Raw genomic sequence first — 23,277 nt, 5'->3', positions numbered from 1 at the left:
GTTATGCCAACTCTGAGATACACTGCATTGATATACTTCCACTGCCGAGAGATTTCTGGAAAAGAAGATTGCCACTCATAGGTACTGAAGAGGGTTAGTGTCGGGGTACTTTTTGCATTTCTAACTTTACTTGTATTGCAAGTTTGAGTCTCTTTTCTCTCTTTTTTTTTTAAATAAAAGATCTGCAAACAAAGCTTACACTGCACAAGCAAGTAGTTTTGAGAGGTGTAGTTCTACATTATTGGACATTCCTGCCATATTTATCCACAAATAAAGAAAACCTAGAGCCTATTCAAGCACTGTACATACTCTGAAAAGAATTAACAGATATAAAAACAAGTTTAGAAGGAAAACTTCAAATCCTAAATTGTGTGATTTGTTAACACTGTAGATCTAAACTATCAAATAGTATTTACTTTACATAACTTCTTCCATCCCCCCCCCCACCCACCCCTGCCAACATTTGCAAAATAGATGGTTCCTTAGTTTTATCCAGTATTTAGTGAAACCTTTAGTTTCCCCAAGAACAAAACAGGAAATGGGCCTGGGTGTGACCTTGCTCTCTCAGGTCACAGCTATTGTTGCACTTCTGTACATTTTGGAAGTGTTTTAAAATAATGTGCCTCCATTATAGCTCTGGTACAAAAACAGGAAACAATTAACCAACGCCTCTTAAGAGGAAGGATATTAGCAGAACATATTTAAAATTAATATCTATTTCTTATGCAGATGTATGTAGAAAATATTTTAAGGAAGAGCAGGAAGAAGGTATTCTGCACAAAATGTTTACTACATTTAATATGTACTCAGAGGAGGAACACACAAGACAAGACTAACTTTACTTATTTTTCAGGTCCCACAACATCCAGCCCTTCATTTCGTTGCTTCCCGCTAACACAACTCCAGCATGTACCGTATTGGTACATTTTTACCACTACACTACCCCACTAGAGTTTGGAACAGATTCGCAGAGACTCTGGTAAGTCACTAAATAATGATTTTTTCCCCCCAAAAAACCTGCTTCATTCTATTTAAGGGTACAAAATCTTGAATTATATTTTAAAAAATTCTAATCATGCTGAAAAGGCTTTGGTTATGTAATTTGTTTCCAATGTACTAAGATAGTAATTTGAACCAGATCCCCACCAAGAGATTAAAAGTACCTGCTTCTCCTTAGGACTTAGGTATTAAATGTGTGTCTGAATCTTCAATATGCTTTTCATCAGCACACCAGACAGATACTCTGGTGACTAAGGAACTGTTGCTAACAGAGGCCTTTCAGCTAGACAGTTAGAACTCAACACAGATATAAACAGAATATGATTTTCCAGGATTCCTGATTTTTTTTTTTAATATTATATATGCATGCAACTTGCAAAATACAAGATAGTCTATGCACAGATAACCTTCTGGTCTGATCCAGTTTTAGAGGAATACTGCAATAGTTTCCTGGTCTGGACTTTGGTCTGGGAAAGGATATTCCATGGAAGACAGATTAAATATGGCATAAAAAGTGACTAACAGCAGTCTGAAACATTAGCCAGACTGAATTATACTATTTTTATATATACAAATTATAGAAAAGTGATAAAACAAAATCAGAGCTAATCTTTGTCACATGCATAGTGAAAATATATTAAATATAAGAAAAATTAGTATCAAAAAATATTTTATGCACAAGAGGAGGAATATTGAGGTTACTTTTAAAATGAAATTTGTTATCTAAACCAAGTACATACATAAGAGAAGTCCTAGAAATTAATGTCTAAAGAAGGCTCTATTTCTAATCTATTTGCCTATTTATATTTGATTCGGGAAAGAATACGAGAAAATGGTAAACAATTTCAATATTAGAGTCTTACATAAAGTCCTGTATAAAAGGTATTAACTTTTTGTACTGTGAGAGGTGCCTTTAAAAACTGACATTTTAGCATTATGTGTCTACCACCTTCATTTCGAGATCAAAACAGTTCAGTTTTTAAGTAAAAAGTTTTTTTCCCCTCCTAACTGCCATCCCTGAAAACTCAACTTTGATCTAAAATTCAAGCAGTCTTCTTTCTTGTTTGCTCATTACCATATGCAATAATGTTTCTCCAGTGGAATTTAACAGTAGTGTTGGTTACAGCAAGACAACCCAGCTCACTCACAGAGCAAGTGATTCTGCAGTTTAGTAGAAAGGTAGCAAAGAATGTTAGCAAACAGATACAACTCTGAAAACAGAGCAGATGTTGATAAAGGTGGTGCTATTCAGTCACTTTTCTGAGCAAAACCACAATTACAAGCCACATAATATTTAACTACTTGCATACTAGAACATTCAGATAGAGATGGGAGTGACTCCAATAGAGCGCTGCATCTGAAGTGACACTTAAATTATTATGACAAAAGCCATTTTGGTTTGAACTGATTTTCAACAGTAACAAATTACGTTTGGGGTTGTTGTTGTTTTTTAACACACAAAAATGTAACCAATCCTGTGATATTTACTAAACTGGTTTACTGACCTTTTGTTTTATAGTACTAAGAAAATATTTTGAATGGAGAACTATTCTCAAGCAAGTCTGGGGCTGGCATGCACACACGGCTAGCCAAGCAGCTATTTAACCATGTATGCATGAGCATGCACTATAGTATGAGTGCAAAGTAAACGTGCAAACAGGTATGCTATTTAAAACTGGAAGTCAGTTTCTACATTTTTAGTGTATTGTACACAATCTTAGAACAAACAGAAGTGTTTCATGTCAATGAAGTGACTGTTCACTTGAATATATGCAATTTCTGATATGACAATTTAATTTTGAAGAATAGTGACATTCTTGTTTAGTCAAAGGGCAACTATAACATAGCCCAGCAGTACCAGCTACATGCATTTCACTGAAAGCAATGTACTACTATATAACAGTCATTTATAAAAAAAGAATTGGATGTGTAATACAAGTAATCTTCTACATCATCATCCCCCATCCCCCCGCACCCCCACTTCTATGGTACTGCTGTTAAAGTGAGGCATTATGCTGTTTGCATAATTATGCAGCTGGGAATTTTAGTATACAGCTGTACCACCTCATACTGAAACAAGGGGATATAAACATTTGTCTTTTTACATTATTGATTACCCAAATATATTGCCCTAAGTACCAACACTGATTTTGTTATGGGTTACAACATAAAACCAACACCTTTTTGGTCAATTATTTTCAAGTTTAAATCCATCAAAAGATTTTCCTAAATCAGACATTAGGGTTTTTGTTTTGACAAGTAATTTTTTCCTACTTATTTTTAATCCCCCTTTTGTTTATGCAAATATATTACTAAGAATACATAGATGCTGTAACTATTTCAGCTATCATTTATGATTAAGCGTTCTGATTGCTTCTCATCTGTCTTCTAGAATGATAAAAAATGTTTACTCAAGCAGCATCACAGCCTTTTCAAAAGGTCACTTAACATTAGAAAAATTAACAAACTTTTCTTAAGGATAAAGAATCTTCAGTGGTTTGCACAAAATACTTCAGTATCATCTCTACAAAAATAAAGCAGCAAAATCCCTTAAAGCAAGATGAAAAGGAGTACTTGTGGCACTTTAGAGACTAACAAATTTATCTGAGCATAAGCTTTCACGAAAGCTTATGCTCAAATAAATTTTTGTTAGCCTCTAAGGTGCCACAAGTACTCCTTTTCTTTTTGCGAATACAGACTAACACGGATGATACTCTGAAACCTGTCATTAAAGCAAGAGGTTACACTATGTTCCAGAACTAGCATAGCACTGGCAGAGTGTTCTGGAAAATAAAGGTTGTGTTTATATAAGAAGAATCTGTACAATACTGTCAACTGTTAGCCTGAAGTGCAGGCAACCTTCTTGCTGAAAAATAAGGAATCTGTTTCCTAATAGAAATTCCCTGGATAAAGCTGGTATTATGCTAAAAGGAAGTTTTAACTGAAGCTTCCTTACGGTACTAATTTATTTTACATGTATTGATGAAACGCTAGAAAGAAAAATTGTGATTTTAAATGTATTCCTGTTTCATTCACTTCTGAAACAGTTATTCAAATTCTATTTTAGCATTACTTGCCCGGTTATGGGAAAGAAGAGAATCCATTTACAATTTCAAGGGGGGAGGGCGGGGAGGAAGAGAAGAGAAGAGAAGGGAAGAGGTTCCAAAAAAATATTCTATGCATCTTTCATTCCTTCAATATCTCAACTAAAATTAAATAATGCATTCACTTTCATCTAAGGCCTTGATTATATGAGAAAGTTACACCACTTTAATTTTACCTAATGTATGCCAACTCCTGTATGGATGATGCTTTTATTTAGGTTTTAAAATGGCTTTTCCTTTTTCTCTTTTTTTAAAAAAAAAAGCTTGAAACCTATTCCTGATCAACTTTGGCTTTTTTTCCTCGTATGACTTAATTTGATTGGAAACAGGTTTAAGCAAAAAATGAGAAAAAGCCATTTTTAAACCCAAGTAAGAGTGCCATCCTCACAAGTAAGCACTGATTTAGTTAAATCAATTTAAATTCATGTTAGGTTACAAAGGTGAAACTTTCCTATGTAGACATGGTCTAAGAGTTAAATCCTGTGACCAGACAGTAAGGGTGTTCCAGCCTACTTCAAATGCCACAATGAAATGCAAAAAGAAAGGATCTAGATTCTTGTTCCAAACAGCTTAAGTTATACCAAACGGAATCATTTATACATAACAAGGTTGGAAAAACTATTATAAAAACAGAACATGACTCAGTTCTTCAGTTGCAGCATGAGACAAGTAACTTAACCATAAGTTTGAAACTTGCATTTTGAAAGAGTCACGTATGCTGGATCTCTTCTCTTTATTAAACTGTGAATCATACCCTATCATATGAGAGGGAAAGATGAAGCAGTTACCACATCTGTGGCCATCCTCTGTAGTTTCTATCCCAAGTGAAGGATCCACTGTGGCACAATAGACTATTTAAAAAAAAAAATCACTTGTGCACTGGTTTTTGGTTCTGACAAATGTAGATAAATGAAAAAAGGGAAGGGAGATAGAAGTTAAACTACTGCATGTACCTGGGGTGCTTTTAAAGGTGTCACATCCTAATATCTTTGAAATAAATGACTAGTCCAGTGGCACCTTAAAGACTAACAGATTTGGACATAAACCCAAAGTGGGTTTTTTACCCACGAAAGCTTATGTCCAAATAAATCTGTTAGTCTTTCAGGTGCCACTGGACTCCACTGTTTTTGTGGACACAGACTAATATGGCTACCCCTCTGATACTTAATATCTTTAAGAGGCAGGCCCAGCTCATCCTGGGCTCATCTTAGCCCCTTCAAAGGAGACAGGGTGAGCTATCCAGTTGTTTGGGAGTCTGGAGCGTTCCGAGAGCCGGACATTCAGGATGGTTAAGGAGCTCCAGACTCTTTTGACAAGCAAAAGTACCAGTTTGAGAGGGATAACCTGATGCCGTTTTAAAAGCTAATTTCAGAGTTGAAGACTCAAATAGTGGCTCATAGCTATTTAGTCTCTCCTTATGGAAGCAGGCATTTCCTTGCAGCTGTGTAGCCCACTAAAACCACCTCTCCCCTACAGCTATACATCTGAACTTCCCAACCCATTATTCCTCAAATCAAGTACTAATCACAAAACAACGAAAACAAAATATGAACACAGCATACTTCTTACAAAGAATAGTTTCCCCCCTTCAACCACATTTCATACATCTACAATAGAACAATTCACTGTGTACTTGAACACACTGATCAATTTTAGCTAAATTCAAACTCTGAAAGAAAAAATGTATTTACACACTACAAATACATTAATACCAATATGACAGGTTTCAGAGTAGCAGCCGTGTTAGTCTGTATTCTCAAAAAGAAAAGGAGTACTTGTGGCACCTTAGAGACTAACAAATTTATCTGAGCATAAGCTTTCATGAACTACAGCTCACTTCATCGGATGCATACAATACCAATATGTAACACAGACTGACAGTTATACATCAACATCAAGAGCTACAAAATATGTCCAAGTCCCTTATGGCCCATAACTTTATGATGTAAATAAGTATTTCTGTGCTATTTCAGCTTTTACCAGCTGGCTTTTTTTTTTTTTTTTATTAGTGAGCATAAGAGGTATTTCTTCATGCATCAAGCTTCAAAATACATCATAGGTACTGTTTCTGGGGAATAATGTTTTGTGCAAAATTCATTTCTAAATTAAAATCAAAATAGATTGAGACAAACTATAAAGATTGAATCATGAATGGAAGCTAACGCAGTACTGCCAACCTCAAGTGTTAAAAATCATGAAATTGGCTTAAAATGAATAAAATTTATTATTTGTCTTCTGGTTTGAGCTTTCAGGGTACATTTGCTTTGCATTTTTCAGCTCTTCTCTGCAACTATTAGGGTGAGACTCACGTAATCTCACAATTCCAGCATATGGGGCTTTAATGCACACCAAAATATTGAAGAACTCATGACAAATTGTGAGAGTTGGCAACACTGAAAATTCCTTGATTAATTTAGCTATTTGCTTGGAACTCTGGACTTTCCACTTCAATCTTTTTAAAAAAGTTTTATTACCTTAGCTTACAAGCTGGCATGAAGTTTTTCCCTACAGTTTTTGGGAACGGAAATTTGTTCAAACTCTTAAATGAACAGCATTATCGAAGAAGTCGCAATTTATGGGGGGGTTAACTATTTTATGTACAGTTTTGGTCTGCTGCTGCCAACCAACTATATCCATATAGCTGACTATACTCAGTCAGGAATCATAGAATTGTAGAACTGGAAGGGACCTCGAGATGTCAGCTAGTCCAGTCCCCTGCACTCATGACAGGACTAAGTATTATCTAGACCATCCCTTTAATGACTTCCCTTCCTTGTCTTCAACCACCTTAACTTTTACTGAAGTCTGGGGAATAGCACATTTAGAGACTGTAACAGTGTCCTCATCTACACAGGTCTCATTTTGACCTTTGCTGCTCGCCACAAAGCTGGAGAAGACACAATGCAATATTCCTCCACCCCACTTTGAACTTACCTGCTGTAGCATAGGAAGAAGTTTCTCCTCCTACAGTCCTGCCCATGTCTTGCTAGTAATATCTCTGTGACCTATATTTTATTTTTGGGGGTTCAGAGCAGTAGAGTTTTTTTCTGGTCATTTTATTCAGCACTCTGTAGACTGAGATTTGTTTTTTTGTTTTAAAAACCAAGGAGTTCAGAAGAGGCAGACAATTTCTTGCCACAGATTTCTACGTCAGCTGGGATGGAGGTATGAAAGAGGTACTCAGCATCAACAGCTTTACACATCAACCCCCAAACTCTGATACTCAAAAGTAGGGCTGACAAATAAGTTCTGCTGTATCTTCTGCCAGGGTTATGAGGAAAAATGAAATTTATTTGGAATCCATCCTGTAGGCTCCTCATACACTGGAAATTAAAATTTACCTATACAAAACTAGAGGCAAAAACTGAGACAATGAAGGTTGAACTTAAAGCCTCTGAAGGAAAAAAACCTGCAAAATCTTTATCTGAACTAAATAGTTCAAAAACATGATTTGAGGTTTTGGTACAAGAATTTTCTAGTGTGTAGGAAACAAAACAAACTTTCAAAAATAAATAAGAACTAAACACACAGGTATTTGGCCTCTAAGGTGGTGTAGAGGGAGATTTTATAAACTATGTAAGACCACTGTGACACAGAAATATGAGCCTACCCTTAAAATTAGTCAATTTTTCTGTGTTCCTGTTAAACAATTTTATTTGGTACCTCTAGAAGTTTTGCTTGTGAGGAAAGTTCTCATACCTTGAGCAAAGGTCCTGCCCGGCCCCTGAGCTCCTGGCTGGGGAGATTAACTACCGGTACCTCCTCTGCTGTACCCGCTCCCCAGCAGCCACGCCACCAGCGCTCTGGGTGGCAGGGATGCGCTCTCATGCAAGGTGGCATGGCAGCGTGTCTGGCTCTGGTCATGCGGCATGGCTCCCAGACATGGTAAGGGGGCCGGGTGGTAGGATAAGGGGTTCCTGGGGGCAGTCAGGGAACAGGGAGTGGTTGGATGGGGCAGAGGTTCGGGAGGAGGACATGGAGCGGGGGGAGGGTTTGATAGGGGGTGGGGTCCCGGGGGGCTGTTAAGGGCAGGGGTCCCAGGAGGGGGCGGTCAGGGGACAAGGAGCAGGTGGGGGATAGGATGGGTGGGAGGTTCTGAGGGGGCAGTCAGGGAGCGGAAAGTAGGAGAGGTCAGATAGGGGGCGAGGCTGTTTGGGGACATGTGCACAGCCTTCCCTACCTGGCCCTCCACACAGTTTCATACCCCAATGTGGCCCTCGGGCCAAAAAGTTTGCTCACCCTTGGTGTAGACAAAGGCTTATTCTACAAGATTATTATTACTGTTTCTCCTCTCTCACATATGTTTTGTATATACCTCTACCCCGATATAACGTGACCCGATATAACACGAATTCAAATATAACGGGGTAAAGCAGCGCTCTGGGGGACTGGGCTGTGTGCTCTTGCGGATCAGCGTATCTGGCTCCAACACCTTACTCTGAGCAGCATGTTAAGGGTGCTGAGCTGGCACCGAGGGGTTGGATAAGGGGCAGAGGGTCTCGGGGGGCGGTCAGGGGACGGGTTGGATGGTTCGGAGGTTCTGGGGGCGGAGCGGTCAGGGGACGGGGGTGTGGATAGGGGTCGGGGCAGTCAGGGGACAGGGAGCGGGGGGGAGGTGGATGGTTCGGAGGTTCTGAGGGGTCAGTCAGGGGGCGGGAAGTGACTATTAATAACGGAACTGTTTGAGGCCAAAGCAAGTTCGATATAACCGGGTTATAGGTGAAACCGTGAAAGATTTTTTGGCTCCCGAGGACCCGTGTTATATCGGGGTAGAGGTGTACTTTTTTTACTGCTCAAGATTTTTAGGTTAGGGAATTCTAAAGAGGTTTCACTGAAATTTTTAGATTTAAATAGGTTATTCACACTTTTTGTTCTAGTTATGTCAATATACAGGGATCCAAAAATCCATTCACCCACACTCAAGCAGGAAACTCTCTGGTGAGCATAGGAACCAATGACATCAATTTCTGCAGATGTTCAACTGCATACACCTATGAGCAACAGCAAACTTATTCACATTGGAGAACGAGCATGAACTTATTCACAGAGGAGAATGACCCAAAAAACAGAGGCTGGGAATGGGTGGAATAGCAGACATATCTTTCTTCCCTATATCTTTGCAGCAGCCAGGAGGTTCTGAGGGAAGGAGTAGAGTAACAGAGCTCTTGCTCCTCCCAGCAATACTCAGGAAGCTGTGTAGCAGGAGGAAAGGAGATGAAGTTTCTTTTACTTTCCACCAGCTGGAGGAAACTGGAGCTTCAGATCTGTCAGACACTTACTACACAGATACTGTTATGGAAGACAAAGACCCCAAGCAGGTTCTAGGAATCCCCAGTGCCTGCCAAGCCTTCTCTCTCCTGGAATTCCCCTTAGAATTTGATAGTACCACCCACCCCATCTTGAACTCTACCTTTGGACAGCAGGTATCTAGTAAAAAGAGAAATTATATAAATTTAGTATATTCTAATCTTGTATCTAAACACTTTCAACTGCAGAAAAGTAGCTATTAGCCTAACTTTTTCTAAGACGAGTGCACTATCGTTTCACTAAGATTGTGGGCAACATTCAGTTTCCCCTCAACTCAACTATTATGTACAGCTAACTCACTTGATAGGTCAAAAATTAGCGTGATTGCTTGCATAAAGATGACAGGAAGGATGGCCTTGTGGTTAAGATACACCAATCTGAGACTCAGGTGATCTGGGTTCTATTTTAGATGTGCCAAAGATTTCTAGTACAATCTTGGGTAAATCATTTAATCTCTGTGCCTCAATTCCCTATCAAAAAGGGTTGCTTTAGAAGGATACATTTGTTAATGCTGAAGATATTCTCAGGTCCTATGGTGATGAGCTTCACAGAAAAGCTTATTAATCACAAATATTTTGAAAAAACGCTGCAGAAAAAAAACAAAGTCCTTTCACAACATTCCTCACATAATCTAAACAAAGTATGAATGGACATAGTAAAATGTTACATGCAATTTTTAAAGTTTGAATGGGTAACAGTCATCTAGGAATAAAAAAAGAATAAACCATTTAGTAGACCAACAGCTTTTTAAAAGGAAGTCTTATGGTTTCTTGTTTCAGAAAAAAAAAAGAGTCACATTGCAAGTATGATTACTATTTTACATTCTAAGGGAGACCTTTTGGGTCTGAGGCTGCAAACCTTTAATCACAACAGAAAAGAACTCATAAGGGGTCACCAGACTAGACACTTAAAAACTGCAAACTAAGGATTCTGTCTTTGACATGACAGAGCTAACCATCAGTGTTTAAATAATTTAATAAAGTATTGTTCTGTAAAGATAAGTAATCAATTTCAAAGAAGATGACATTTCAACTTAGCTTCTTCAAGGTGAGGTAATGTTCCTAACTTATAAAGCAAGAAAAATCATGAAATTGTAGTAAACTGGTTTTTGAACTTCTGCATTTAGGACACGTCACACTTTTAGGGAAAACATGCACTGTATCCATATAATCTTTGCTCACACCAGTTTTGATTTACATAAGCTTCTCTTACATTTTGTGGGCCTTGATTATAGGAAGTCTCGAGCACCCAAAACTCCAACTGAAATCAATGGGGGCTGTTGGTGCTCAGCACCTCAGAAAAATCAGGCTCAGCACATAACACTTCTTTTAATAAGTAATCATTGTTCATACAGGAACTGTATTAGAATAAAACAACATCCTTGCATCCTGCCTCCAGCAGTGGTTGTACATAATGCTTCAGAAGGGGTAGGACTCTCATAAATCACTTACTGTACAATATTATAAAGTCAACCATAACACCCATCTAGTTCATTCTCTCTCTCACTCACACACACACAGTAAATGAATTCTGGGCTCTCCTAAATTCATTACATCTGGTATTTTACTCACATCACCATTAATGAATTTGAGACCACTCCCTCGCCTTCAGATAAAATAAATCTACCCATTAAATGAATACTGGGACCTGCTGCCTCTTTGAAGGGCTCTGGGAGGTGCAGGATCCCCTCAGCCTCCCAGCAACACTTCTCCCACATACACCATTGCTCTCCCTCTCCTTCAAAAAAGGCATTAAGGACTCCACTTCCCTGGTCTTCCCTCATCTCCTCTCCAAAGGAGATGCTGCATCAGCACCACTCCTTCTCTCTTGTTCTGCAAAAGGACAGTAGCTCTTGACGCTCCACTCTCTCCCACCTCTCCTGAAAAAAGTAGTAAGCAGCTCAGAGACTGCTCAGCTTCCTACCCTCATATTAAAGGAGCAACAATACTTGGACTGCTCCACTGCTTGTTCCCCACCCCTAACACACAGAGCAAAGGAGTCAAGAGCCCCTATTCCAGTATAGCATGAGACAAAATATGTACTCCCTCTGGGCAAATGATTTTCTCCATGCCATGACTCTGACCCTTCTTGAATCCTGACAGTTACCTAGACATTCATATCATTGTCACAGTGATATCTGTTTTTAAATTAGGGCTCAGCTATTGCTGTTGTTCAATTGTTTCAAAATTCTTGGATTAATGCCACCAGTATTAGTGACTTACTGCTGTCGAAGATTTCCACAAATTTTTTACTTCTGACAGCAATCCACTGTCACTATCCTCAAGATATATATTTTCCCACAAATTTCTGTGATAAGAGAAAAAATCATTTAGACTCTCTGCAAATTTCCTCAATCTCTTTGCTATATTATGATGTAAAGAGTAACCAGAGTCACTGACTTCCTGATGTACTTAAAGTTACAAATACTCCTTAAATTCTATTTGCAATAAAAACGCCCTTTTATAAATAAAGCAACCACCACCACAGAAGAAGCAGCTCCACGGATACACCATCTTCAATGAGGGTGGAGACAGCGCAGCCGCAGAGCTTCCTGCAGCCAGGGGAGGTTCCCAGAGCAGTGCCGCGTTTATAATGGTGCCAGTGGCGCCATGCCTATGCTCAGAAGGGGCCCTGGCCTGCTTGTACCCCAAAGGCATGCTTGCCCACTGGCTCCTCTCCGCCCCTCACCCCGCCCACCGCTTGCTCCTCTTGGCCTGCTCACCAGCCACCCAAGGGCTCCTCTCTACTCCCTGGCCTCTCCCACCACTTGCTCCTCTCAGCCCACCGACCAAGGGCTCCTCTCCACCCCCTGGCCAGACCCCAGTGCAGTTCCAGAAAGGATCCCAGCACTCTATGCTGCCCACCACCTGTGGGGCCCCACCTGCCTCCCTGGAGCCAAGCCATCTGAGACTGGTGTAGAAGCTGACCCAGTCTTGGCCAGGAGGGATGGAGTACAGTGGGGGGGGGGCATGGCTGGGCCCCTCCAGACAAGTAGGACCTGAGGGAACCCGGCTCAGGCAGGCCCTGCTCCTCCTCTGCCTGGCTGATTGTGCTGCTCCCGAGGGGCTGAACCGGAGTGATTTCCTGCCCCAGGACCAGCCCAGGCAGTATTGCCAGCTGAGCCTAGCAGACGCAGTCACCTCCCAGCAGGGCCGATGAGTGCGGCTGGGGCAGGGCATGGGGGACTGGGTCTCTGAGGGATGTTTGCGTTTTGGGGGGTCTGTGTGCGGCACTGTGTAGTTGTGGTGGTGAGGCTGTGAGGAAGGAGACTGTGGGAGATCTGTGTGTGTTGGGGTGCTAGTGAGAGGGGGTTCTATGTGGAGTGCTGAGCAGTTGCAGTGGGGCTGTGGGGTGGTGCTGGGCATATGTGGTGGTGGGGTTTTGGGGGGTGCTGGGCAGAGGGGTCTGTATGAGATCTCTGAGCATGGGGAGCTGGGCAAAGGGAGGCAGGGAGTGTTGGGCGGCACAGCATGGGCCCGCCCCCCAAGGGGTAAGAGCACACTGGCAGCACAGGGCCGGGCGAGCCGGTGTGCATCTGGCAGCTGACAGTTTGTAAACAGTGCCCTTGCACAAGGCTGCATGGATTCCCATTGCCCCTGGCCAGCCCCTCGCTCCAGGTACCAACCTCCGCACGCCATGCTCCACTGGCCCTATGGGAGCCCGCATATATGTTTGGCACCAGGCCCACAAAAGGTTAATCCCGCTCCGTCTCAGAGGGGCGTCTGACCCGGTCCCAGCCCATGCAAGGGAAGAGAAAGTCCCATCCCTCCTTAGCTCTACTAGGACTAGCAGCTGGAGCCCAGCAAAAAGTGATGACCCCCCATACCCTGCTACCCTCACTTCTGCACTACTGCTGGCGGTGGCACTGGCTTTAGAGCTGGGCGTTGCCCAGCTCTGAAGGCAACATCCCTGCCAGCAACAGTTCAGAAGTGAGGGTGGCAATCCCATGCCCCGCCTAAAATAGCTTTGTGATCCCCCACGACTCCCTTTTGGGGCAGGACCCCCACATTTAAACATCTGAAACTGTGAAACTAACTATTTTTAAAATACTATGACTGTGAAATTAACCAAAATGAACCATGAATTTGTTAGGGCCTTACTCATATCTTATGTCTGTCTACACTGCAATTAAAAACCTGCGGCCATCTCATACCAGCTGACTTGGACTTGGGCTAAGGGGCTGTTTAATTACAGTGTAGATGTTTAGGCTCAGCCTGGAGCCCAGGATCTAGGGCCCTGCAAGGTGGGAGAGTCTTAGACCTCAGGCTGTGGTCTCAATGTCTGCAACACAGTTAAACAGCCCCTTAGCCCAAGCCCAGTGAGCCTGACTCATGGCTCTTAATGTCTGGAAGTTAGAACAGGATTTTAATTGCTTTGGGTCAGAATGCTATGAGGTACTGGTAAACAGAAAGCAGTTGTAAACATTTAAAAAGATATATGCAATTCTGAACTATTTAAGGTTCTCCAATGCATTCTCTTCAGTAGTAGCTTAAGACTTGGGGAAACATATCTAGCTGCACAGATATGAATCTTTCATAACATGATTGAGAGTTTTTAGTGCAGGAGGTTTTTAAACAGCATGGCTGCCAATTTTTGGTTTTCTAATATGGAGTATCTTGTATATAGATTACACTTTTTAGTCCCAAAAACTTCTATATACACAAGTTACATCACTTAAAATTCATGTCTTAGTTGGTATTTTTAAGGGGCAAACTGTTGAAGTAAATGTTACTCTTTGTCTGCAAATTAGGTTTCCTATAATTTTATACCCTACTATGGACAGCTGGACAAGAGGAAAAAGATATGCATGCTACCAGCTACTCGATAAAAACTATTTGTTCTATCCTCTGAGGATCCTGAATCTTCCTCCTCTTTGTGGGATGAGAAAGAAGAAAATGTCCCGTGGCTCCTGCATTTTACCATAATGGGCCTACTTGCCCACTGAAAATATAGAAGTAGAACGTGACCATCAGGAGTTGCTCCTGTTTCCTCAACCTCATTTAAGAAGCATGTTAAAACTAACCTCAATTTTTATTTGTAAAGGATCGTATTAAATGGAAATTTAAACTTAAAATTGTAGTTTTTGATACTATAGAATGGCAGTGGTGAGCTTTGTGCATAATTAGCCTGAAGTAGTTGCCTTGTGCTAAAAGTTTATGATTAGCACTTGTCTGAGATCCAACATCTGAAGGAGGGGGAAAAGCAATGGCTTCTTCAAACTGGTGAACAAAGTTTGCCTAAATTCATGCGCTAGATAGGGGGAAAGAATCTCAGTCTTTTAATTGGGGCATTTAATTGAGCCGTAAATAATATATGCCCTGCCACGAGTGCAGAGGACTGGACAAGATAACTTCTTGAGGTCCCTTCCATCTTACGATTCTTCCCTCTCCTTTTAACTCTTTGCAGACATTTCACCCAGTGACATACTGTAGGTATTTTAGTAATTGAATTAGGGCTTATCTATACTGGCACTTTACAGCACTGCAACTTTCTGACTCAGGGGTGTGAAAAAGCAAGTTTCAGCGCTGTAATATGCCAGTGTAGACAGTGCACTCGCGCTGGTAGCCACGCCCCTCATGGAGGTGGTTTTTTTAGAGCATTGGGAGAGCTCTCTCTCTCTCTCAGCGCTATGCCGCGACTACACAAGCCACGTTAAAGCGCTGCCATGGCAGCGCTTTAACGTTGCCAGTGAAGACGTGCCTTAAGATATGTTAACATTTCTCAAACTTTTGAAAATAAAGTCCCTCTTCAGAGAAATGAAACCAATCCCTTCCCCTGTCCCAAAAATCCTATCATCTGTGATTAAGGGTCTGCCCCTATTAATTTTTAGTTCTGCTCTTCCACCTCCATCCCCGGTCCTTCCAGTCTCAAACTTTGGGTTTGGCTACACTTGCAAGTTAGAGCGCATCAAAGCAGCCCCGGATGCCCTAGCTCACTACCTATTCCACACTGGCAAGGCACACAGAGCACTCTGACTCCAAGGCTAGAGTGCTCCTGGTACTCCACCTCAGCGAGAAGATTAACGCTTGCTGTGTCTTGACTGAAACACCCGGGCGTCAGTGTGAATGAGGTGTTGCATTACTGCGCTCTGATCAGCCTCCAGAAACAACCCATAATCCCCTTAAGTCAAGTGGCCACTCTCGTCATTGTTTTTGAATTGCTACAGGAATGCGGATATGCCCTTTGCTGCTTATCTGCTCCGAGACAAAGCAACCATTAGAGAGGGGGGTCTGCTGCTGTCTGAATGTACAAGATAGCATGCTGACATGCTCTCAGCCCCCCAAAAACCCACTCCCTCCCCCCCTACATACACACAACACACTCCCTGTCACACTCCACCCCACCCATTTGAAAAACATGCTGCAGTCACTTGCATATTGGCATAGCTGCCCATAATGCACCGCTCCCAATGCCACTGCAAGTGCCGCAAATGTGGCCACACCAGTGTGCCTGAAGCTGTCAGTGTGGACAGACTGCAGCGCTTTCCCTACTGTGCTCTCTGAAGGCTGGTTTAACTCAAAGTGCTCTACATCTGCAAGTGTAGCCATGCTCTTTGGCAAATATTAGTGTAGATCTTCATAATGTGATACTTCCTCTCTTTGCTTACTATCTCTGATGAGCTTTAAAACAACACTGACATTTAAAGTATCACTGACATCTGACTTAGCACTCAATGAAATGAACAGGACAGTTCAAATTTCAGAGCATTTGTTTCAGGCTCTCTGCAAACTCAGACACTGCAGCATGCTTTACATTCAGGCCACCTTTTGAAAGTTCTGCATAACAGGAGAGATTTTTTTTTTTTTTTTTAATGAAAACAGATTTTATAGAACAGCACTGCTGTATGCAATCTGGAAAGTTTTATTATACTCTACCATACTCAGTATCAGATAAGGCAAAATTTCATTTTGCCTTAAACAATTAGTTCTCTGACATCTTTCACATAAATCCTATTACAAAACACTAGGTTGCAAAACACAGAAGTTTCACACACAGAGATAAGTATACCAAACTATATATTTAAGAAAGATTAAATAAGGGATTCAAACCTAATCTGTCATATGAGGGGGGGGAAGGGTGTTCATTTTTTGGTGGGCTCTAGAGAGAGAATTTTTAAATTGTCCAAGATTACTTTAGTGTTATCCATGCTTTATAAAAATTAATTAAATTCATTCAGGGTCTGCATTAACCTATCCATTGATATTAACAAGATTAACTGTTCTGAAGAAAAAAAATGCTCTGCATTAGCACTGAACCTCTCTAGGTAAATGTTTATGCTGCACAATAATGAAAGCGTCAAATGTCACTTCACCACAGACACTAGATTTCTTACCAATTTGACAAGGCTTTTTGAACTGACTTCTAAAATTAGAAGCAGCAAATCAACTGACCCTGCCTTAGGACTTATTCAAGGGCCTGATTTACAGTTTTGGCAGAGAAGACAGTAACAACGGAGTAAGATTTACCATATGCTGTACAAGTTTTATATTTATTTCCAAAAAGAAAAGGAGTACTTGTGGCACCTTAGAGACTAACCAATTTCCAATATCACCTTTAACATTTTTACAGTCATACAGCTTTGTAGCATTCCTTAAAGATGTAACACTCCTTCTTATAAAAAGAAAAGGAGTACTTGTGGCACCTTAGAAACTAACAAATTTATTTGAGCATAAGCTGAGCTGTAGCTCACGAAAGCTTATGCTCAAATAAATTTGTTAGTCTTTAAGGTGCCACAAGTACTCCTTTTCTTTTTGCGAATACAGACTAACACGGCTGCTACTCTGAATCCTTCTTACAAGAGTGCCACCCAATGTACGTACACAGTTCTACAGACCAAAAATATTTTTTAAGTTTTTCCAGGGAGACTTCTAAGAATCACAACAACAATCCCAGTTTTTCAGAATTCAGGAGAATAGATAATCAGACAAATTAAACAGCAGATAAAGCTATCTAGGGAACAAGAAGTAAGTTTAGATAATGAAAAGGCTAAAACTAAATATACAGAATTAAATTTATATAAACACTGTGGCCAACAATGTAGTATTTAATGACCTGATCATTACTCAATAAAACATCAAGTCCTGAAAACTGGGCTAAACAGGAAATCTGGTAGTGTGCTTTGGACCTCTGACATAAGGATAGGATTTTCAATATACAGCTAATTTTGAATCTCAAATCAAGGCTTTCATAATTTGCATGTGTACTCATACAAAGTATGTACTTCAGATATGTATTTATGAGAACTGGTGCAATACTCTTTCACTGGTTTAAAAACAACATATTATACACCTCAGGGCTTTTTTCAATTTAAATTTAATTTTGTCATACTACTAGTCTCATATTACAGAAATACTAAAACATTTCTACATAGATTTTCTCCATTTGTTTTTAGTCTGTTCACATACTTTTCCCCTAAATAAAGAAAAGGTAACCCTGTAGAAATATAAACTGATTGGCAAATAGCCATTGTAGGGTTAGGTTGTGCATAAACCTCCCACATGACCTTGTTGCAACAAACACTAAAAATGTACATTTCATTAAAAGGATTTAACCAACTGAAAGTGCATGCTTTATCAAGATTTTTTGTTACTGCAGACTAGAACTGCATATGCAATTCATAGTAAGCCAACTGGGTAAACCAACATTAACTAATAGCTCTCTCCACTAACATATTACTATATATCTTTTTTGCATCACTCTCAACATATCTAATGGAATTCTGTGAGCAGACTTTCCTTTTTCTACTCTCCCACTGTGAACCTAAGTAACTCTGCAGGAGCTTGCCCTAGCACAGCAGGGCAGGCAAGAAACCTCTTTTGGATTAACACAAGTAGCACTAAAGCAGCATAACTTTCAATTTGCTGATGCTCAACCACATGAAAGGTTTTTGGCAATTTTTTTCCCCAATTTAAACCAAACCAAAATTTCCTATAACTTTTCTCACAAGATTCAAAATCTTGGGTGTTAATATTTACTTTTATCCCTAGGATAACACCAAGTTTCTGTGGAAGAAAGGAATTTGGTTCTCAAAGTTAGCAACATAGCTCGATAGAGTTAATAATTAAATGGCTTATGTGTATTGTACTTAACAGAAAGGAGCTGCAAGCACTTTTCCTGGAGACATGGAGTGATACTTTCAGTTAGCCCTATGTTATAATCCCCCCATAGAAAAGAAAGTATGGGGTTCCATTAATAGATTATACTTTTGCTAAATGCCAAAAAAACCCAAATATAAGTCACTGTCTTACATTTCAGGAAGAAGGGAGATTTCCCTGTCTATTCCATATCTCTAAAAATAGAAAATGGGTAATAGGAAATTGATCTGTTACTGACAATGAAGTGGGTAGGCTTAACTGCTAGCGTTGGTGTGACAGCCATTTTTCAGGACCATAACTCAAAGGGTGATATACCCTATCTGCATAAACAGTAACATCATTTTCAATACTGAAGTTATTATTGATAACCATTACCAGCAACATGGCAACGACTTCCTAGTACAGAGTGGGTTCCCTAGCCAGAAGGTATCTTGTTCCTCTGTGTTTCTCTGATTAACGTTAGCATTTGTTGAATATAACACACTATAACACTTCAGTCTGCAGTTCTGAAACATTTCCCACCTAGGAATGTCAACAACAAACCAAAAAGAAAAGGAGTACTTGTGGCACCTTAGAGACTAACCAATTTATTTGAGCATGAGCTTTCGTGAGCTACAGCTCACTTCATCGGACCAGTTCAACAAACCAGTTATTGTTAGGAGCAGGAACCGCTCTGCTTATGCTTCAGGGAGAGATGTTGTTACTGGAGCTTCAGGCTGCCTGTTCTAGAGAGAAGGAAGCGACCTTGTTCAGTTCAGCCCCACTTCCTACCCCACAGAAATGCAGGACTAAGGTCTGGAACACTTGGGCCTCTCACGTTGATAAGGTTTGAGTAACCCCGCTCACCTGTCTTGAAACAAGTCAACTGCTTTAGTGGCATTTGGCTTGAAAGGGACCACACGATCCTTCTTTAAAAAAAAAAAAAAAAAACACTCTCACGGGGGCTGGGCTTCCCCCAGCGCCACAGATCCGCTTTGCTCCTCCAGGAAAATGAGTAATTCAATACAACCACAACCGCAGCCTCCGTGAACACCGGAGGCCGTCAGCGCTTCAGTCCCCAGCTCCCCGGGGCGGGGGAGCCTGCTGCCCCTCTGGCTCACAAGACAGGAGGGCGCCGCGCCCGCCTCTCTGCAGGCGAGGAGACTCCCCGCTCACCCCTGGAGGGAGGCTGCTCTCCAGTCACCCCCCGCCCACCAGCCTCCTCCCCAGATTATTCAGCCCCCAAGGCCCGCATCACTCCCCGCATCAAGGGGGATCCTCCCCACCTACCTCCAAACGCCCCCCCCTCCCCCGCCTAGGGGCCACACCCAAGAACCCCCCCACACACACACTCTCTTTAGGGGCCGCCACCTCAGCCCCCCGCAACCTCCAGCGCGGGGCGCCGCAGCCCCTCCGCAGGCCTCTGCGCGCGCGCACCGCACCAGGCCCGGCCACCCCTGCGGGACGGGGAGGGGGGGGCGCGGCCGCCACCGCCGCCCCGCCCCAGTTGGCGGCCCCCTTGGGTCCTTGCGTGGGGAGAGTCGCTGCCCAGGCCCGCCGGCGGGCAGGGGAGGCCGCGGGGCGCGCTTACCTGAGGGAGCTCCCTGCCAGCCAACCGCGCTCCGGGCCGCTCCTAACGCCGGGCGGGACCGCGCATGGCCCAGCAGGCGGGCGGGCGAGCGGGGGGGGGGGGGGGGGAGGAGATGAAGGAAGAAGAGAGACGGGGGAGCCGCGCCTTCCGAGCTGGCCGCTGACAAACCAGCCGTGCCTGCTACGCCTGCCTCCGCTAATTCCGGCGGGGCTGCAGCAGCTCCGCCCCGCTGCCACAGAATGGTACGGCCCGCAGTGGAATAGTACAGTCCAAGGGGCGGGGCAGCTCCAGGGCACTGATAGCGGGCTTTCCACTGGTAGCGGGGAGCCGCCGCGTGGCCCGCCCGTGCACGCGCGAAGCTGCGCCATGTGGCTGGGGGCACTGCTGCGGGCGCGTGGCAGCGGGCCCCGTCCCCGCGCTACATCTTGAATCCGGAGCGCCGCTCCCCTTCCCCCACCCCGTTTACAGCGGGGTGTGGCCCGACCTGCACGTGACCTCTCGGGGGCTTCATTATTGCAGAGCGTCTACATGCGTGTTTAACGTGCTTCATGGCACAAACGGTTCAGCGTGCAGCCTCACCGGGAGTAATGTGGCTAGCAGCTCCCGGAGCATTACATTGGGTACAAGGAAGCTCTGGCCATGCTTATTCCATGCAGAGCACCTATGTCGTTGCTGAAGGCATCATACCACTGCGGGCCGTAAATGTGGTGTCGAGCTGCACTCTTAATTTCATGCATAATTTCCCATGCATCCATTTGGTAGGTTGAGGCTGATGAGGACAGCTATAGCAATTATAAGCAGTGGAGGTGTAAAGATGACACGCCTAGGCTCTGAGCAAGACAAGGTGAGGTAGATAATACCTTTTAGTGGACCAGTTTGGGGGAATGAGAGACATATTTTTAAGCCACACAGTGCTTGCCTTCAGGTTAGGGAAAAGGTGTCATATGCATGCATACGCAGTCAGTATATAATATGGAATAGTGTGACCAGACAGGAAATGTGAAAAATCAGGAAGGGGTGGGGGGGTAATAGGAGCCTATATAAGAAAAAGATCCAAAAATCAGGACTGTCCCTATAAGATCAGGACATCTAGTCATCCCAGTATGAACCTCTCTAAAGGCTTCCTTTAGTACACTATATCTGTCTTCTTTCATAGACCTGGTGTAGACTTGCAACTACAATTTCACTTGTGCATCTCATGCATAACATCTACATGCAAGTTTTTAACTGGCTAACACTGAGCTGTAAACATGTGTAAACCTACATGCACATGAGCCACTAAATTATTTTCTTGCTCAGCACCCCATATAAATTTAATTTGCTACCTGGCATGTCTACTGAAGTCTACCACACCTGTATGCATTTGTAATTTTGGACAACATTCTAATATCACATGAAAAACCCAAACAGCCAGCTTATTGGGGGGGGGACCTGTTGGAAAACAGGGTGGAGTTGGTAGGAGCAGAATCCTCACTTCAACCAGAAAGGCAGGCCTGGGGCATCCTCAGAGCCCAGCCATATCTATCTACTGCGGGGTAATGCAAGGCGCAGCAAAGTATGCCACTATCACTCCCACATTCCTCCTCTCTGCGCTGATCTGCAGAGACCGACCACTGAGACTTCCATGGCACCCAGGAGACCGTGGAGTATCCCTATGCAGATTTTACACCACTTTTGCCTATAGCAACTCTGTTTAAAGCTGTTTTGGCCCTTGCATTGGCACATAAGGCATCTCCAGCTTTACCCCTTAGCGTGAGATAGGCACCTAGGTACATGTTAAGTGTGATGCATATCTTATTAACAGTTGCATGCTTTTATTTCAGTGGGTATGACAATTTTTAAGGGCCATCATCAAACTGGTGACAGCCCCTCTAAATCTTTACATAAACAGTTAAAGAAATTCTATACAAAAGAAGTATTTACATATTGGCTGGGTTTGTAGATAGTTTGTTAATACTGACTCCACCATTTAACATTATCAAGAAAACTAGCAGGCACTGAGACTTTGTCTCCAGGCTGGATTTCTGATGCATCATGGCAGTATAGAATCTGAGCTTCCCTCTTGCCTTTAAGATATTCCCCCTGAACAGCAGCTGCAGCAACCACTGACCTAGCTTATTAAATGCATCCACCAAATAAAATAGTATGCACATTACAGGAGATTCAATACTTGCAGTTTCCTTTTGCTGCTGCCAATATTGCTTTTAAAATCCATCCAGAAAGTCACAAAATAAATGCATCCCTTGTATTTACTCACACTGAAGCCTTGATTGCACAGGAGCAATTTCTTTCCCACTTTCCATGGACTGATCCAACATGACAGACAGTTGCTATGGATTCGCATCTCTGACGTCAGAAGATTTAAAGAGAAAGAGCTCTTGGGATAACTCCAGAAAGGAGTATGATTAAGAATGGGATTTGAGAAAAGGATGTGACTAGAATAGGGTTTATCATCCTTTTTCATACCATGTCATTACCCCATTTATACACTTATAGCTGAGATTTAGCAATCCTTTCTAAGGCCTGTTCTACAAAGATTTGATATTGTTTTGCATCAGAACTGGCTGCTATGGGTTTGCAGGCCCTGAAGTTTGTAAAGCTTCAGATTCAACTGTAATGCACTTTGGCATGGTTGAATTTTGCATGAACTCATAAGCAAGTATGGATTTGATAGGTTCATGTTTGCATGACGTTCACACGAGTTCTGAGCAACCAGATGTGGCCATATGAGAGAGTACTATGCGACTTGTCCCAATGAACTTGAGAATTTGAAGTACAACACAAAAAACAGTTTCAGAAATTTAATAGCTGGCCAGAGAGAGCAAAAATGCCTTTAAAAAAACACTGCTGAACAGTTTTTGTGCCTGTCAACTGTTCACATGAACCAGTGTTGGTTCACAGACAAGCCCAAGTCAAACCAAGTGTTACAGCCAACTCACTCTAATTTAGATTCTCCCCTTAAAAGTTACTTAGGTTGAGAGACAGCCCCATCTCCTTTACAAAAAGGAGAGCAGTATTTTGTTGCCAGTAGTACTATATTAGTGGGAAAATAATGCTCAGTCTATTGAATCGGTTTCTAAAATGAATTATGTTTGCATAAAGCCTACGTGAGGTGGATATAAACAGTAAAACTGAATGAACTACAGCTCAGGTACCAAAAGGAGAAGCTTAATTATCACCAGAACTGTTCTGTTTCAAAGAA

At 42.3% G+C, this 23,277-nt stretch overlaps 2 protein-coding genes and 1 long non-coding RNA gene across 14 annotated transcripts in view; 1 reads left to right on the top strand and 2 right to left on the bottom strand.

Moving 5' to 3' along the window:
• Positions 1-23,277, bottom strand: part of GNB4 (G protein subunit beta 4) — a 122,608-nt gene that overhangs the window by 35,863 nt on the left and 63,468 nt on the right. The window contains exons 1-2 of one of the 10 annotated variants that reach the window (XM_043521987.1): positions 20,076-20,291; positions 19,089-19,230 (exon numbers count right to left, since the gene is read on the bottom strand). The exons of 2 other annotated variants lie outside the window; for them this stretch is intronic. The gene's annotated coding sequence lies outside the window, so the exon portion shown is untranslated. Of the gene's footprint in view, positions 1-19,088; positions 19,231-19,351; positions 19,950-20,075; positions 20,552-22,245; positions 22,410-23,277 lie in introns of those variants that run through there. 7 more of the 10 variants (XM_037909272.2, XM_043521984.1, XM_043521991.1 and 4 more) reach the window with 7 other exon arrangements.
• Positions 476-14,484, top strand: LOC114018804. Of its 3 annotated transcripts, none has more exons than XR_005226837.2 (4): positions 476-768; positions 854-979; positions 2,519-2,659; positions 7,211-7,494. It is a non-coding gene; the product is annotated as an uncharacterized LOC114018804 (long non-coding RNA). The 3 variants fall into 3 exon arrangements; XR_003564027.3 differs by lacking the exon at positions 7,211-7,494 and adding an exon at positions 14,161-14,484 and having other exon boundaries at positions 479-768; XR_006283602.1 differs by having other exon boundaries at positions 483-768; positions 2,519-7,494.
• Positions 8,792-13,350, bottom strand: LOC122461600 (forkhead box protein L2-like). Its single transcript, XM_043521992.1, has 2 exons — positions 9,911-13,350; positions 8,792-9,381 (listed from the first exon to the last, which is right to left on the bottom strand). Exon 1 carries the CDS (start codon positions 13,046-13,048, stop codon positions 12,095-12,097), a length of 954 nt encoding a protein of 317 aa, XP_043377927.1. The 5' UTR covers positions 13,049-13,350; the 3' UTR covers positions 8,792-9,381; positions 9,911-12,094.

The sequence above is a fragment of the Chelonia mydas genome, chromosome 9, assembly GCF_015237465.2.
Source record: "Chelonia mydas isolate rCheMyd1 chromosome 9, rCheMyd1.pri.v2, whole genome shotgun sequence".
Classification (NCBI taxonomy): domain Eukaryota; kingdom Metazoa; phylum Chordata; order Testudines; family Cheloniidae; genus Chelonia; species Chelonia mydas.
This window is presented reverse-complemented; position numbering and strand designations above follow the sequence as displayed.